The sequence below is a fragment of the Mytilus edulis genome, chromosome 3 (genome assembly GCF_963676685.1).
Source record: "Mytilus edulis chromosome 3, xbMytEdul2.2, whole genome shotgun sequence".
Classification (NCBI taxonomy): Eukaryota; Metazoa; Mollusca; class Bivalvia; order Mytilida; family Mytilidae; genus Mytilus; species Mytilus edulis.
The window spans coordinates 96,312,639-96,332,106 of record NC_092346.1 but is presented as its reverse complement, the minus strand read 5'-3'; the positions used below and the strand labels follow the sequence as shown (position 1 = coordinate 96,332,106).

At 32.5% G+C, this 19,468-nt stretch overlaps 1 protein-coding gene across 1 annotated transcript; it reads left to right on the top strand.

Annotated features, from left to right (window-relative positions):
• The first annotated feature begins 2,739 nt into the window (after window positions 1-2,739).
• Window positions 2,740-10,651, top strand: LOC139517887 (gigasin-6-like). Its single transcript, XM_071309375.1, has 6 exons — window positions 2,740-3,041; window positions 4,576-4,784; window positions 5,555-5,719; window positions 6,187-6,459; window positions 7,897-8,150; window positions 9,404-10,651. The coding sequence occupies exons 1-6, from the start codon at window positions 2,934-2,936 to the stop codon at window positions 9,967-9,969; spliced, it is 1,575 nt and encodes a 524-aa protein (XP_071165476.1). The 5' UTR covers window positions 2,740-2,933; the 3' UTR covers window positions 9,970-10,651.
• The last annotated feature ends 8,817 nt before the right edge of the window (window positions 10,652-19,468 follow it).

The window sequence follows — 19,468 nt, the reverse complement described above, 5'->3', positions numbered from 1 at the left end:
AATTTATCAGTAAAATGGAATTGAGACGGTTTTATTAACATTATCTACTCATAATAATGTGTTTATCTTCTATACTATTAAACGAGAAGACCTCATTTTGTGTGTCGCTTCTCTTCCTTCCAAGATAAATTAATCATCGTGCCTCTGTGTTCTATATGTAACATGCATAGTCGCATTTGTCATCCATTCTTATGATTATTCAGATTGAGTTATTTTGGGAGAAAAACGACAAAAAAGAAAGGAGTCCGGATATTGATTCCGTCATCAGATTGACTTTTAGTCATAGATAAGACTTCCGGTTTGAATCATGCACAAGTACAACCAATCGTATGATAGATAACAAAAAATGAAAAATAAATAAGCCAATCAGAGTGTTTTCCATATCATGGTGTTTAGATCGCGAGAACCACAACTATTATACCTCCTTAGAGTGGACAATTATTTTTCGAGTTTATCTACATATAAACTACGATTATACTACTCACATATATAGAGACTCTCTGTATTCTGTCTACTGTTTTCTTTGAAATGTTTACTATTTAAAGGGTCACGCCAGTTGCATATATATTAAAATAAGTAAAACATGTGGAAACAAAAATGTGTCCATAGTACACGGATGCAACATCGGCACTCTATTTTCTAAGTTTCGAGTTGATTGGACTTCAACGTCTCAAAAACTACCTCGACCAAAACCTTTAACCTGAAGCGGGACAGAATGACGGACTAACGAACGAAGAAACCCACGGATGCATAGACTAGAAAACATAATGCCTATAAATGGGCATAACAGTTTATTGTTGGAAGCGAAAGTAATAGTGATTTGGCAAAAATGAAAGTAGGGTAGAGATGAGAGCTCGAGGGAGGCAGGACCGTGACCTTTTTTCGGGACGTCGGGATCGGGTGTTTTTAAGTTCGGGATTTGGGGATTGATCCTTACGGGATCCGGGAATATATTTTTTCGATTTCGGGATTTCGGGATATGAATTTCCTGAAATTCTGTATCTCGGGATTTCATGATTTTAATCCCGGGATTTCTGGATCAGAACCCCTCCGACACTCCCTCAAATTAGCCTTAGATGGTTTTAGTCATTTATACAAGATTCATATCCTACCATTGGCATGTTAATAAGGCTCTCAAAAGAAAAAAAACACTGATGGATTGTCCTAGAAGTATATTTTATTAGACTAATAATGGTCCATATATATGCAGTTACATTTATTTCATGTTTGAAGCGGAGCAAATTTTTTAATTTAATTTGACTTTTACCAAAAGATGCGTTGTAGCAAAGGAGAAGAATAATTGTGGTCTGAGGCCAGAAACAGGAAAATAATTAAATTTAACAGAAAGGAAACAAATATCGGACTTTGGAAAAAAAGGAGAGGGCTTTTGGTACCTTTTATGAAATTCCCCATACATACATGTAGTATCTTTTACAAAAAATCATCCAACAACATTTCTCAAGCTGTATATGCCCGCGATTTCGTGGGTGTGTTCTAGTTATATTGAATTGTAAACATGTATTAATAGTTATAACATAATTACGAGGTCTATATATAGCCAACGATGCACTTGTCTATTTAGACCTATAAGTCACCTTTTTGCCAAATTTAGTAAGTTTATACAGTATCACGAACTACAATGTAAATACTCTAAGTCTGGCTATAAACTTTGGTTTAAAAGTGAAAATTAAAATGTTCTGTCGTTAAAGAGGCGCCATTGGTGCCCATAGGAATATCAAATAACATGTCGAAATTACCGAAACATACATAAATGTTGTCAAGGAGATAATTTACAGCTTTGATTTCCTCATCACACGTCCAATAAAATATCTAGCATTATAACCTTTCTTGTTAGAGAGGACAGCTTTATATGAGTTGCAGCAAAGCACAATCCTTTTATCAAATAGGGAAAACTTTTGTTTTAAAATAAGATTGTGTGGACGTGTAGTTTGAAGAGTTGATAAGTCAGAATTGTCAACCGAATTAAGAGGACCATCAAAAGAACGAAATTTAACCAAAACATAAAACATCCATATAATTTTTAACACTCCGAAAAAGGCTAATTCCATTATTTTCAAATACATTTTTACGAAATAGGTAGAAGTTAGGAACTAGTTAAAAACACTAAAGGGTTGGTAGTAGAACACTTACTAGAGGCCGAGCCGAGACGATATTTTTTTTTTTTTTTATGTAGTTTAGGTTACCTAAAATCCAATCTATTAGAAACATCTAAGAGTGTCTACCATGCACTTGCACTGCACTATTATTTATATAGTAGAATAGAAAGACATACAAATGGATGAAAATTATATATACATGTAACTGTAATATACGAATATTATTATAATCAGAAGTCCATTACTAGACTAGTTTAGTAATGGACTTCTGATATAATATATAACAACAAACCAGAATATACTGAATTGTATCACTACAGTACAGTATAATAGTTATTACAATGAGGTTTTTTTTTTATATCTGTGCATTAACCTCACTTTTATAAGTATAGAGATGTGATTGTGACCATCCACATGAAATTGCGGTCATTCGATGTTTAGAACTTCAGTACTTCGATTTGTACATGTATCCATACGAACTTGCACTTTTACAAGTTGCTAAGTATTTTTATACAAACAAATGAAGGAAGTTTAATTTTTTCTTTCATATCCTATGATCATCATTTAATTTGTCATAACAAACAGGATATGTTTTAATTTATCATATATAGCGAGTCTAATTACTGCAATCATTATCTCTTTAAAAGTCGGATAACATCAGTCTCCATATGCATTGGTAAACATGTCAACTAAATATTGATGGATACATGCTTAACAAAAACAGTTCCCTAGACTAGTTGCCAAACATACAAAATAATATTGACTTCTGTTTCAATATAAAAGCATGATAGACGCTTTCAAATTATAACACGAAAAATGGCAGTTCGACAACTTATTGTCGGCTTCTTATTTTTGTCCAGCCTTCTTCTTGCTTTTGCATCTGAGCCGACATACGAGGATAAAGTTGACAAGACAATAAGAGAGGTTAGTTTAAAAAAAAATTGATGTGTTTATGACGTCTTTGTACTTAATCCATTGGATATGTACTGATTGATATTTTAGTCAAGGTGAATATGTTTTATTTGCTAGAATTTAAAACTGGTTTTGAACCAACTTTTAGCAGCAGCGATCAAGTACTTAGTGTCAGCAGTCTTTTTGGTATTTTTTATTTTATTTTGTGCTAATCTTGTTGAGTTGGAAATTGTTGAAATATTCACGGTCAAGAAACAGTTTGGATGATAATGTAACATTCAGACTAGCATGATTAGTTTATGGCAATGAAACTTAAATTTATTATATTATAAACATAAATGAATTTTTGATAAAATATTGTTATTATTAATCGAGATTTTATGGTTTAAAGAATGTTGTATATCGGTTCAATTATCTACCTGTACAAATCTATGTATTTTTTAAAAGAAATCTGTCACATAGTCAGTAAATAAATGAGATGAATGAATTATTTGTTTCGACATTTAGTTTATATATTTAACATGCCAAAAGTCTATTCAAAATCTTAAACAAATCTCTAACATTTACTGTAACTTGACTCAACAACAGCAATTGCAGTTTTTGCGTTATGGATTTCCACTGCAAATCAATAGTATAAATGCAGATGCAGAATTGTTTATGATCTGACTAGACTGGTAATCTACAACCCCGTTGCATGGGAGATAATTCCCATGTATTAACGGTTAAAGAAATAACAATGCAAATGCATGTACTTACAAACTACGAGACCGGTCATTTGTACACAGTAAGGGTAAGGAATTGAAAGAAATCAGTGGGGGCTTGAAGATTCATAGAATTAAAAGGGTTTATCCAATTGTAAAATACTTAAGAAGGGACATCAACATTTTTTACGAGATTTGAACAATTTTGTATTTCAAACTTGCAAAAATTATAGCGATTATACTAATATAATTTCTGATTAGTTAGCTTGATATAAACAACGACAATATCAGGGAGTTTATACACATGTATATATATATTGAGTTTGTAATATATATCGAAAAGATAAAAAGTAAAAACAAATAACTATACTTACTATGCATAGACTTCGTTGGAGAATGAAGTAAGATATGGATACTCTTCAGTATTTTTATTTACAGAAACGCCAGTATTTTAATGCCATGCATAACACGACGGGTGTCACATGTCCCTTTGACTGGATTCTATAAATATTCTTATTCATAGGGTACATGATTCTACTATGTACCATTTCGAAACACATGAGATCACACCCCGTTTTTAGTGGGTTTGTGTTACTCAGGCTTTAGTTTTTTTAATGGTATTTTTTAATGGTATTTTTTAATGGTATTTTGATATTCTGTTCGTCTTTCCTTCGGGTTTTTTTGCCAAGGATTTTCCGGTCTGAAGACAGTGCCGATTATTTCCCTAGCTAGCCTCTAATATTTCTTGCCTACTTCGTTTGATTTCCATCTTGTTAGGTAGCGCTACCAAATATCGTGCTTCTCGTGCAATACTAAATGCTATTTTATATTTATTTTTCACACAGATTATGAACTATTGTAAAACATGGATTCCTGGTTTAACCGTCAGTGTTGTAAAAGACGGTCAGACACTGTTTGCCAAAGGTTATGGAGTAACCAATGTAAATGTATCAGACGGGAAACCAGTAACGAGCAAGACTCTCTTTCAAATCGGTTCACTTTCAAAAGCTTTTGGTGCCACACTACTTGTCAAGCAGTTGGATGACAATCAAAAGTAAATATATTTATAATAAACACTTCAAAAAGAGCAAAAACACAAACAAACAAAAAATGGAGAAAAAAAATGGAACAATTATAAAAAAGAAAATATTTTTTTTTTAATTTTTATTATTTATAACTTCCAATTTACAACATAATATACACAAATATAATAGCAATATATAATATATAAATCTATAGATATTATCTAATCAATACATCTTTCTATTAGGAAGCAATTTTTTTTTTTTTTTTTAAATATACAAATATACAAATAAAAAGTAGTCCAGCTTCTCTGTTCTACATTGAGTGATAACAAATATCATGTTGTATGACTGTTGGTATCAATTCAAATGTGACTTTATACTATTGAAATAACACTGAAACGTTCAAAATCTTATGTTCAATGTTTTATGAAAACGAAAGATTTAAGTCGCATTTAAACTATCCAACGAAACTGAATGCTATATAATATTCCCTGAAAAACTCTAGTAGAACGCATACGATTGTACAAATTCTGCAATCTCAAAAGGAAAGACATATCTGAAATGTACTTTAGTCAGTTATTTTGCGATTTATAAAGGGCTTTTTACCTGATAGATACTTAATTTTTGTCAGACTTTGGTTGGATTATCATGCAAAATAAAACTCATCGTTATAAAACATTGCAACATGTGTATTCAAATTGATTGCTGGAATCTTAACGCCAAACCTCTTTACAAATCATTTAACGAATAATTTAATAGTATACGAGTCAGTAATGTTTAAATTTGTTTCTTTTTTAAGCTACAATCTTAACACAAAAGTGAAAGATTTGATGGATTCTGGATTTAATTTTGTTCCTGGGAGAGAGGAGGCAACTGTAGTTGACATATTGGCACATAGGATGGGCGTTCCAGATCACACCAAGTTACGACTAGACCCATCACTAACCAGAGAGAACCTGCAAGAGTAAGTACACATACAAATTTGCGACTAGACCCATCACTTACCATATTTGCATATTTCACATGTTCTGTGATTGTTATGTCAGCTTAGATTTGGTACTATGCAGTTTTATAAGTATTTCAACGTCTCATTGCCATCGACTAATCATGGCTCATTTACATTGTAACTTGCTTGAAACAAGTTTGTGTCAGATCAGTTTAAAAGTAAAGTCAAAGGTATTTGGTATGCAGTTGGCATTTCTCGTTGTCACAGAGATTATTTGGCCCTGTACCTTCAATTATTGTTATTGACTTTGAATGGTTTGCACAGTTTATATGTTTTAATTTACTGCATACGTGAATTGCAATTTTCATTTCAATATTTGTGCAATACCGTCAAAATTGTCTATAGGCAATACATGTCCGAGTCTTTACGTCTATATGAATGTGCGAAATGCCTTTAAGACTGACCTATGATATATTTTTTTTCAGTCGATTCAAGCATATGAATTCTGTGAAGAGTTTGGGAAAATCTTTCCTGTACAGTAATATGATGTATGGCTTTGCTACTTATCTGTCTGAGAAACTTGGAGGCCATACTTGGGAGGAATTGGTAGACTCTGAAATCTTCCAGTCCCTTGGAATGACTTCATCTACGTTTATCACTACCGTCACGGACGTAGGAAATGTTGCACAGGGTTATGATAAGGGTCCTCTATCAAAATCAAAAGGATACTTTGTACCAGTGCCATTAGCATTTAGCAGGTAAGTTTTACGAAATTCAAATTAAATCACAATTTATCATATTAAGACGTATGTCAAAGATGAAACAGTTATAACGTCTGATGTCATCACTAATTGGCTGCGTACCAAGCGTTTAAAATTATTAATAGTAACGAATATCACGTCATTTCCCCCGATGGATATACATATCGTTATATCGAAGGACGTTTTAAAGGACCTTTGACAATCAGAAAAGTTATCAGTAAGAGTCATATAGCTAAAAAAATCTAGTGTTTTCAACATTTAATGTACATCTTCTTTACTGGATTGCGCCTGAGTTAGTTAAGTCGTTAATATTAAAATAACTGTAATACTATGAGTCATTTTTATGTAAATACATGTATGAGAAACGGTTATAAGAAGTCAGGAACATGAAAGCTGCTTTCCATTCCTTTGATGTGTTATATCTTTTGATTTTTCCCTTTGATTAGGGATTTTGTTTTCAGTTTTCTTAAGAGTTCGGTGTTTTTCCAGTATTTTAATTTTTGAAATCATTTCTAATGAAACACTGTCTTCGAAAGGAAGATGAACAAACCATGTTCGATAAGATTAAATCGACCAATCGATCAACATGCATATATTAAAAAGATGTTTTCCTCAGAACAATTATTATGGAGAAATTAGCACATTGGCGGTGTTCCTGCAAGAGATGGGCGAAAGATACCAAATGGACATTTCAACTCGTAGATAAAAAAAAAAACAAAAAAAACAATGACAACGTCATGGCTAAACATAAGCCGAACAGGCAAATAATAGTACACAAGACACAACATAGAAAACTAAAGACTTAGCAACACGAACCCCACCAAAATTGGTGGTGATCTCATGTGATCTGGAAGAATTGGAAGATCCTGATTCACATGTGGCACCTCTCGTGTTGCTCATGTTATTTCAAACCCGGTAAATATTTTTATTCAGTAGGTCATATTCGTGAAAATGGAACGGGATTGTTGAAAAGACACGAGGAACAGATGTAGTTTTTACTACAAATAATCTAAATAATGTGTTGGGTTTTTTTTTGTTTGCTGAAAACAAAGCTTATGTCTGTATGAAGTAAGAAAATATCTTGTAATCTTTAACCAAACTGTTGCGGTTATTGTTGTTGAAATGCATTTCTTACTTAATAGTTACTTGTTAACATACTCTTTTGTTAATAAAAACTTAAATGTTTAAAAGTTATGTAAGAAAGTATCTGTCGGCAAAACTCAGTAGATTCCTGTACATATATCCAACTTATGTAGGTTATCGGACTTAAAACATACCAATATGGCAACAACAACAAAAAGACCATTAGAAATAGTACTAAACGTTTTAAAATGTTATCTTCTTCTTTAATGATATTTAAGCTGTAAATGATCAATGACTGTTTTATGTGAATATCAGTGTTGATAAAACTAACATACAAGCTTTTTCTTATAGGGAGTGGGGATTATGGGCGGGATCTGGTGCTATAATGTCCAATGCTGAAGATATGACGAAATGGATGAAATTCCATCTGAATGGAGGCCTTGACAAAAATGGCAACCCATTAATGAGCCAGTCGTCTTTTGATGCATTACATGCAGAACATATAGGTTTATCCTACACCACAGTCAATAAATATTTCAAAAATCAGATACAGCCAACAGAGGAAACAGGATACGGATTAGGATTTAAACTCGGAACATATAGAGGTAAGCCATAGGGATTTTTTTATGACTTTAATATATGTGTATATCTATAATACTAAAATTAAGAGGTCCAATTTGTCAGCCGTCATCACGTACAAACGATGAATCAAAGAATTCAACTTTATATATAACTAATATAGTACAATGGTGTTGATTAAAAATTACACCCCTCTAGGCCCGATTGTTTTCCACGTAATTAATATTGCCAATAATTATGAAGTTCCGGATCGAGTCCGACACCGATATCAATAGTATATTCACCTGTTACCTATTACCTTATCTGTACGTTCCGCATCAGACAGGCGCACCACCAAACAGTGTATTTAGAATTTTGCTGTATACTGTTGAGTAAAAAATATTCCATTCCAGGCCCTTTTGTTTTCCAAATTATTAATATTACCAATAATTGATAGGTTCCAGGTCGACGGGTTTAAACAGAAAGATTTTGAAAGCAAAGAAAACTGTGCACCTTATACATGTTATAATCGGCATGACTTTATCAGATGACAATACCAATACTAAAATAAGGCATACGCATAGTTATATATCAGTCACGGACCCGCGATATCACGGGTGTGTTCTAGTAATTACTAAAAAAAAAGTCTTGTTCATGCTTATTTTCTTTTGTTGGTGCTGGCTTTTTGCCGAGATAGCCCGCATGCACATCATCTTTACTTTAATAATACTTTCTTTTTTCATTCTTTATTTTAAAAGACATTAAAGGATATATATGATAGGTAGCTTGTACACGCGTATTTTTGTGTTTGATATCTATAACAATGTCTGATATTTGATGTATTATATAGAATGTATTTGAGTTGCTGATGACAAGTGTCTACATAACTGTTTACTATGTTGTATTGTTTTACTTGTATATGTGTTTTTGGCGAATTGGTATAGTAGAGTTTTTAAAATTTATTAACTTTATATGGACTGATCTTAATAGTAAGGTTATCCATGATGTTTGGTTTTTGTTGTTGCAATGATTTAAATAACAAGATCGTCGATGAATTGATAAAGAAAAAAAGATTAATTTACATATTTTGATAAAATCAGGGCCTTACCTTGTCGACAGCAATGGTTCAATTATTAATCATCTTATCCATAATAAATAAGGGAAGTAATAATACTTGTTCTTCCTCGAGCAATAACCAGAATGCAACATAACTGTATTCCAACTTCAAAAGAAACTACATTTACAATTTTATCGTAGATGAATGTTTTCATGCTTTGGAAAAACAATATTTTCATTGTAGGTAAAAATATTTTGTTACATGGTGGCAGTACCTTCGGTTATAGATCTTTTATGACCTTATTTCCCGATCAGAGAATTGGTGTCTTTACCTCTATGAATGGGGAAGATCAAGATGATAACACGTATAAATTCCGCGTCCTGCTTCATAATTTCTTATCGGATGTTGCCCTGAATGTCTCACCGTGGTTAAATGCTTCGTCAATACAACAACAGCTTTTGAAACCTAGATATAAAGGATATAGCACAAAAACGAAGGCCAAAAGAAGTTTGACGGATTACGTTGGTCAATACAATAGTCCAATATACGGAAATGTTATCGTTGAGATGAAAAAAAACAACAAACTATGTCTAATCTATGGAAATGGTACTTGGAATTTATGGCCAAAATCCACTAAAGATGAATTTAAAGGCACTGCGACAGGAATTATTCAGTACCTGATGAACATTTGGGAGGTAGTGTTCATTCCTGAAGCAAATGATCAATCCATTGTATCTGTTGAAATCAACAGTTTCTGTAACAAATGTGGTGACAACAAGCCACCAACATTCTCAAAAGTTAATCAATAATTTCAAAACGTATGTTTAATCAAGTTTCTTTTCTATTTCTTTGCTGGCATATTTTAGCATAAATATCTAAAGCTTCAGCTGCTTTTGGGCATACGATGCAGTTTTGATCCCACGGTGTTTTTTTTTGTTTTTTTCAATTACTAAAAAAACAAGCATTTTCAAAAGATAAGCACAATCGGATTTCTTAATCATTTGGAATACAAAAGTATGCTCTAAATTAGTGAAAAAAAAATCTTTTTTGTTTTTAAATGTTCCAATGATTTTAGAATTTAAAAAAAATTGCAAGTTTTGCTGAATATTTGAAAAATTCCATCCTTGACTTTTTCATTAAAATTGGTGAAAATAATCTTCATACATAATCATGTCTAGTTATTTTAAAAAGAGGACTCCATGTACTCGTTTTCGAACTAAATATTAAAATCAGTCGGGAAATTTCTTTTCTTCCGACCGATATGTCACGGTTAAACGTCGGTTAAACGTCGAATAAAAGTAACATACGTTTCATCTCCTATGTAACTGTATCTTATGCCCCTTTCTAAATATTTACTCAAGAAAGATATATATCATAAAAGTTGTTTTAGTTTACAAGTTTAGTGCTTAATCTCGAATTATTGATTCTATATCATGTCAACTGTTTATGCATTTTGTGGCAAATATAAATATAAATAAAATATCTTCTCTTCGTCTTGTACAATAAATTATATGTAATCCAGCATGTATTTTTATTTTACAAGGAAAACAAAGACAAAAACAGACATTGTATATGCGTAGTAGGACGTCAAACCAACACTAAAAACATAACAAGTTAAAAAAAATCAGCTATCGTTTCTAAATTAATCAAATAATATTTATTTCAATAAATATCAACATGATTTTAAACAGGCTTGGTAAATCTGACAGAATCAAAAAGCAAAAATAGATAAAATACAAGTAAGAAAAAGACGGACAATATCATTGTGAAAAGAAAACTAACCGGAAATTGGTAAACAGAAAACGAAGTATTGGCAAACTCACTAGATATTGTGTATGAACAGGGTGATTCGTAATGGCAACAGTTCTTGTTCTATTAGTGGCACCCGGTATTATCCTCATTTCAAGTAACAGTCCAGACTGCGGATTTGTTTGTCCCGATAATGGATGAGTTTGTGCAGATTGCGGATATGTTTGTCCTGATTGCGGATTTTTTTGTCCAGTTTGTTGATTTGTTTGTCCAGTTTGTGTATTTATCTGTGCAGATTGGGGATTTGTTTGTCCAGATTGGGGATGTAGTTGTCCAGTTTGTGGATGTATTTGTCCAGATTGTGGATGTATTTGTTTAGATTGTGGATGTGTTTGACCAGATTGCGGATGTGTTTGTTCACATTGTGGATTTGTTTGTCCAGATAGTGGATGTGTTTGTCCAGATAGTGGATGTGTTTGTCCAGATTGCGGATATGTTTGACCAGATTGCGGATAGGTAAGTCCAGACTGCGGATTTGTTTGTCCCGATAATGGATGAGTTTGTGCAGATTGCGGATATGTTTGTCCTGATTGCGGATTTGTTTGTCCAGTTTGTTGATTTGTTTGTCCAGTTTGTGTATTTATCTGTGCAGATTAGGGATTTGTTTGTCCTGATTGTGAATTGGTGTGTCCAGATTGTGGATATACTTGTCCTGATTGTAGATTTATTTGTTCAGATTGTGGAAATGTTTGTCCAGATTGCGGAAAAATGTGCCCAGATTGTGCTGCAACTGCATGTGCGCTACCTTGTGGTGGTAAAACTGTTCCGGCGTTGTTACGACCTGTGAAAGAAATTCGTCAAATTAGCTTCTTTTATACAAGTTCTATCAACTGTTTACCTGACAATAAAATAATTTTCATTTACTTGTGTATATTATTGTATTTGACGGATTTTTGTTCAAGGCTATTGTTTGTTTTTTTTACATTTTCTAACATCTCACAGCGGTATTTATGTTGTCTTTAATTTTTCACCCCTATTTTTAGTGATTGTGTATTTACATTGTATCATATATCAAATTTATTCTTTCAGTGTATCTTCAAATGTGTTAAAATGTGTTTTGATCGAATTAAGTCATTTCAATTGATATTTTATAGTGGGTATTTCTTTGGTGTGATGTTACACTATTGTTTCAGATAAGGGTGAAAGTTGGTACCATTAAAACATTTTAAATGCTACATTTGTTTGCACCTGTCCTAAGTCAGAATTCTAATGTTCAGTAGTTGTTGTTTGTTGAAATGGTTCATAATTGTTTCTCGTTTCTCGTTTTTATATAGATAAGACCGTTTGTTTATTCGTCTGAATGGTTTAGCACTATCAATTTTGGGGGCCCTTTATAGCTAGCTGCTCGGTGTAACCCAGGGGTCCGTGTTGGAGACATTACCTTGACCTTTAATGGTTTACTTTAACAAATTGTCACTTGTGACAAGTCAGGAATATGACAGTTCTTGTCCATTCGTTTTTGATGCGTTTTGTTATTTGATTTTGCCATGTGTTTATGGACTTTCCGAATTGATTTTCGTCACTTGTGACAAGTCAGGAATATGACAGTTCTTGTCCATTCGTTTTTTATGCGTTTTGTTATTTGATTTTGCCATGTGTTTATGGACTTTCCGAATTGATTTTCCTCTTAAAAAAGAATTTTTGTGATTTTACTATTGGATGGAGAGTTGTCTTATTTGCACCCATACCACATATTTTTACATCTCTATTAGGAGGCTCATTGGCCGAGTGTTCTAAGTAGTAATCACTAGCCAGTCGACACTGAGGTTGTGAGTTCGAATCCCGCTCGTATGGTTTACTCGACTCCAATCTTAATTGATTAGGATTGTCAGTTTTCCATCGAAGGTCGGTAGTTTTCTCCGGGAACTCCAGCTTCGTCCACTAATAAATACTAGCCGCTTCAAATTAGTCCAAAAGCGGTGTTAAAAGCGGCTTTAAAACACAAAAAATCAACCAATCAATCTTATCTTTATCAATCAAAGTGTATGCAAATAAAAATATCACAACTTTGAACTATTCTACATCAATTGTTTTGTTACTTTTCAACAAATAGTATGATCACAGCGTTCTCAGAATATAACAAAACTCTTCTTATTATTTAATTGGCTAGTAGAACGATCAAATATCTCTATGTGTATAATCAGTTTGTTATAAATCAGAAGAAACAAAATCATAATTGGTTGATTTTCTATTCAAAATGATAACATGAGTTGTTTACTTACGTCTAACACAGGCACAAATCACTCCAATAAATATTCCTATGCCAACCAGGCAACCAATCACAAGTCCAACAATGAGTCTAATGAATAGTAAAAGAAATAAAATGATGATGATAAATCAACAACGCAACAGATATTACCAATCTTATTTCAACTCATCGGGCGGAGCTTATGTTTTAATTTGCATAAGTACAGTCTATTTGAAGATATGTGTGATAAGGATGATTGCCGTAATAATTATGTTTGAATTCTATTATTAATCACCTATCTGTATCACCAAACACATATACAAAATTACTAAGTGTATGATATGGGACGTATAACTGGACACTTCATTGATGAGTTTATCCCAAAACTCCTATAGATAGACTGGTCTTAAATAAGCAAACTTCTTAAAACCCCGCCCAGTCAAGTGAAATAAATTAAGTAATACACACCTATAAACATAAAATTGCCAATCAATACCAGTTGACTTATCATATGTCAAGTTAAACAGCAAAATAAAATAAAACATTTCTTGAACCGCATTACACTAAAGCACTTTAGCGTGTCATGTACAATGTACCTTGTCATCTAATAGCACTTGAAAAAACAAACAACCATCGCACTTTAGTGTCTGACAGCAATGCACTTTAACGCGATGCATTGTTCTTTGCGTGATCATCGCAATTGAGAGTTCCATCGCAACTTTGTGCTCTACAGTTATACAATAAGTCAAATAGAAAGTAAAACACCACCCAATGTAAATTATCATGGAATGAAATATTTAGAAGTCCAGGTACAAAACTATTCATTGGCAGGTTAGTAAAGATAGTAGTTAAAGTTCACACGGAAAATATGAAAATATGAAATGACATATCATCTCAGTTAGCTTATCTTTTGGCACAACTTTTTTGAATTGTGGATCCTCAATGCTCTTCAACTTTGTACTTGTTTGGCTTTAAAAATATTTTGAGCGTCACTGATGAGTCTTATGTAGACCCAGTACTAAGACATGTTGATGTCCTAGTACAGACATTTATTTATTGGTAATATACGATTAACTCACCCAGTACTAAGACATGTTGAAGTCCCTGTACAGACATAGCCCTCAGGACAGCACCATAACGTCCCACTGCAGTCATGATACCCAGAATAACAGGAATTACCTTAAAATATATGGGGTCGTTCCAGTTAAAATTAACATGTGAAGCAGGATCTGCCTGACTTCCGGAGCAGCTGAGATCATCCCTAGTTTTTGGTGGAGTTCGTGTTGCTTAGTCTTTAGTTGTCTATGTTGTGTCATGTGTACTATTATTTGTCTGTTTGTCTTTTTCATTTTTTATCCATGTCGTTGTTAGTTTATTTTCGATCTATGAGTGTGACTGTTCCTCTGGTATCTTTCTACCCTCTTTTACAGTACATTGTTAAAAAGAACTTTATAACAGCATGTTATCTTGCATCATTGAAGATTTACTAAGCGCTGCAAAGTCAATTTGTTTATTTTTTTTTTAAATAGAAAATGTTTTCTAGATCTATATTGGATTGCCCAAAGAAAATTTTGCGTTTTTCAACTAGAGATGACCAGGCACTTTGCAGTGCATAAAAGAAAACGTTCACTTCTTGCCATGAAACGAATGTCGAGCAGATTTATATATTTTTTGGGGTTTATCTTTAACCTATATAATAAATTGAGTATTTAGACCACATACCAGATAAGGGAGCCACTATCATCATGTGCCTGATCTTATCCATGGAAAAATCTTAAAAGATATTGTGGTGGGAATAAATCTATATAACTTCCAACGTGGTTTTCGATCATGTCGCAGAGGCGGATTAGGCCCACTCCCTTGTATGACAAAATTGGTTGATAAGTTAGGGAATCACTAAGGCATGACATGAGTGGGCCCTTTGGCCTCTTCGACAATCAGTGTGCCTCCTTTTGAAAATATCTGGGTCCGTCACTGTTTGGTTCCTGTCAAACTCAGTAAATATCATTTATTCATGGCCTTTGGATGTGTTTTTCGTTCGAATCGTTTCACATTTGTCATTTCGGTCAATAGCTGACTACTTGGTATGGGCTTTGCTCATGGTGAAGACTGTATAGTTACCTATAGTTGTTAACATCTATGTCATTTGGTCTCTGTTGTTGAGTTTTACCTCATATTCTTACCTATATACTTAGTCTGTTTGTAAAGCTTTTAAATAAATTCCGAATTTACAAAATGATAAAATCTTCAATCAAGTAGTTCTGCGTTTCCTAAACAAGCAGTTGACAGAATGTAGAAAAAAAGTAATAGTCAAATGAATTCACATATATATCAAGTTTTAGAGATCCGGCAATATGTCTCGGGACCAAGAAGTACATGGGTCGACTGTAATGTCGATATGCAATATAATACGTTAAATGTTGAATAAGTCAATTGCATGTAAAACTTAACTGTACATGAAATCAGTCGTCCGTAAGCTTGTATTCAAAAGAAATATATCTGTGTAAATAAGAACTGTATGATTGGACCGTTGTCTTTGTAGTAGAATCGCAAACATTTTAATTGATATATGACCCTTTCGAATTGCATTGTTTAAATATGTAGTGTTTTGTGACTGAATATTGATAATGAGATTTATCTTAACTTATATACATTTCTAGGAATATGATTGGTTAAAAACGTCCTCGTGGAAACCGTGTATATTCAATATTAGGCTAGTTGGGAGGCGGGGCTTATTTCATACACGGTTAGTAGTGGAGTTACGTCCCTTTATATTCCATATAAGGTAATAAGGAGGCGGGGCTTATTTCATACACGGTTAGTAGTGGTGTTTAGAAAAACAAAAACAGTACTGAGAAAAATCTTAAATGTTTCAACAGACGAAGAAAGTGATGATAAAGTGAAATAAATTCACAAAACACATTTAAATCTAACAAGTTGTCATTGTTGGCATCTGTTTTTGTAGGATCAAAGGAAGTAGTTTCTTAATCATGTTAATGCTAACTGTATTGAATACTTGCTCATTTTGATAGGTCACTAGTCTATATTATACACGTTAAGATAGTCGGTAAGATAAATTCGTTACATAGTGTGCTAGTGACGTAATACGGTATATATGGGGTCAGTAAATTCCATATGGGGATTCGAGCTTCGCTCTCACCCCATATGGAATTTACTAATACCGTATTAGGTCACTAGCACACTATGTAACTAATAGTATCCGTATTTTATCTTTAAGACTCTTCCGAGTAAAGATAAAAGCTGAAATGACTTTCTTTGCTCTTTATGAATGGTCAAAGAATAGTCTCCATTGCTGTTAAATGACAGCTAATATCAATATCGTAAAAAAAAAGCCCCCTAAAAGTACATGAGATTTTATAACTTTAATTTCTTACAGGGCAAAACACTTAATTATAAAAAAAAGACTAACAATGATGTCGATTCTATCGGGAAACAGGAACATCAATTTTGTTGTTGGCATATAATTAGAACAAGAAGATTTTTTTTAAAAAGGAACAGTTTTTAAGGGCCTGCAAGCGTTCAATTTCATAAAATTAACTCAATTGTCTAAACAGCAGTAAAAAGACCTTTAAGTAGAATGCTTGTTTGTATGTATTCATACCATAAGTATATTTACCAAAATAGCAAAATATTTTTAAAAAATGGACAGCTTTTAAAACAATTTATGTGCACCCATCGTACACAAGTCTTATATATCATTTACAGTCATCGTGGTCATTTTGATTAGTCGCTTGCATCATTAGCGACTACAATTCGTTAAAAGAAAGCCCATTATAGAAATTGATAATTTATAGATTTCGTTCGTCGAAAACGCATCTCCGGATTTACCTTTCACGGGAACACTTAAACGCTAAGAATAATACAGGTCAATATTTTCCTGATCAGCACAGTGGCTCAGAAGATGGAGACGTTTTATATACATTAGAACTAAAAAGTAACAAAAACGACACCACTAGATGTGAGGTTAAAGAAATGGGAAAAAATAAATAATTCATATTTTCCTTTAATTTTTACAATAGCCTGGAGTAAAATTGTCGAAAAAACACTGATGTACAATATATATTTCATTTTGATTTTTGTTAATTATCAACAGTGCGCCTTTTAATCGATTGTTAGATACTTTTGAGATGGTCTCGTTACCTAAAAAAATGTTGAGAAGCAACATCACGTGATCATATTCACGCTATGTAGACACATAGGGAAGTCGGGACAAATGCACTGCTGCTACTGTCAAAATTTAGATTTGTTCATTTTTTTCTTACAATTATATGAGACTATCTTGATTTAAGCTTTTGTTACATGGTTACATCAAAAAAGTGTAGGCGAACTTGCTGCATACCATTTATTTTTTTAAGAACGTAACAATTGATAAATGTTTCAGAAATTAATATTTTTTTAGTGTTGCCATTTCTAAAAAAGTACAACCAAAATAATAAATTTGAAAAAAAAAGGGGAAGTCTGTAAAAACTGACATAATTAAACGCTATCTATCAACGGAACAAGACAAAAAACTACTGCCGTATTCCTTACTTGGTACAGGCATTTCCCGAGAAAAAGGGAGGGCAAAACTTGGTTTTAAAACTAGCTAAACCTCCCACTTAAATGGCAGGTGTTTTATAGTATAGTTATATATGACCAAAGAAAATAAAATAAAAAAATATTTGGAAAGCAATTCAAGGTAACAAAATATCTTTATGAAACAATTATTAGGACCCTGCAGTCTAAACTGTGTGAACATTTATCACAGATATGCAACACAACTGACTAAAAACAACAACATAAGACGCCCAAACAAATGGTGTAGCAAATAGTAATAACTCATTGTAGATACCAAGACCAAAATTTAATTCGACAGAATAACAAAAAAACAACTTAAAAAATCATTAATGTATCTTGAGTGCTGGTCTAGGCCAAAATTTGAAAATTCAAAAATTATAAAGATGCGGAAGAGTAAAAATATTAAAAAAAGAACACTTAATGCTGTTGCAAAATCTGGCAAAGGGATTAGAGATTTGTTCGAAAAAGACTATATTTTTATTAGCTATATTTTCAATCAATGGAAATAAGAACTTTTAATACGTCTGTGCGTTGCAACATAGGATTAACTTCTCGTCATTTTTATGCAAAGACTGTCATTCATAATGTTAAAATGCAAATAAGTCCAAGTAGATGGTGATAGGCTGATTTCAAAAGTGGCATTAGGTTTTGTGTGAAAACAGCAACGCGCATTATCAACGAACGATTACATAATTTAGATCAAAACCAATTTTGAAAGATTTGAACAATGATAGAAATAAACTCATCATAGATACCAGGATCAAAATTTTATATTTAAGCCAGACGCGCGTTTCGTCTAAAAAAAGATTCATCAGTGACGCTCGAATCAAAAAATGTTTAAAAGGCCAAATAGAAACAAAGCGAATGGTATTAATTAAGAATGTATTTTTATTATGTCAAACTTACAATAACACTATTCAACAGCGATACACTACTGATAGCTGTTGAGACGAGGCGATATACCATGAACGCAAATATCATCAAATGATAGACTTTTAAAAATCTGTTATACGAAAGCTGTGGAACACGAAATACGTTTTATATGGGTTTGTCCTTAAATACAGATATCTGATACGAACTTCTTCTGAAATCACTTTAACTCATTTATGACGTTGCCAGAATAAACACAGAATAGATTTATTGCGCTTTTGAACTTTAAACAAATCACAACATTTCTACCTTACACATTGAATATATTTTTTTTTAAGAGAAAAAAGTTTTTATGAGATTATACCTAGTAAACAATTTATCTATAACTATTATTTCTATTTCTTTATATATATTTTTTTTGCATTGTACTTAGGTAACTATACGTGATAGTCTTCATTTGTAAAAAAAAATTTAAAAGATAAAACCAATCGTCAATTTTATTTACATTATCATCATAATATTGGAATTTGTATAAAGATTATTTCTTTTGTCAGATGTGAAATATTTTATGCCGTTATTGCAGAAGTGCTTCTAAATAATTAATTATATATGTTTAATTGATATGTCAGTGTCTCGTTATACTCTATAGGCTGGGTATTGGTCATTGTTATAGCTGTTTTGTGTATTGAAAATGTACAATTAGTTGTTTAATAGATCAATTTGTGACATTTAAATTAAAATAATCATTATCTAATCTATCTATTTTATCTTTATACTTTAAAATATTTTAGTAGATGAAATATATATACGAAGCCAATTGGAGTATTCGGAGAATATATTTGAATGGGCGTATGACATTTGCG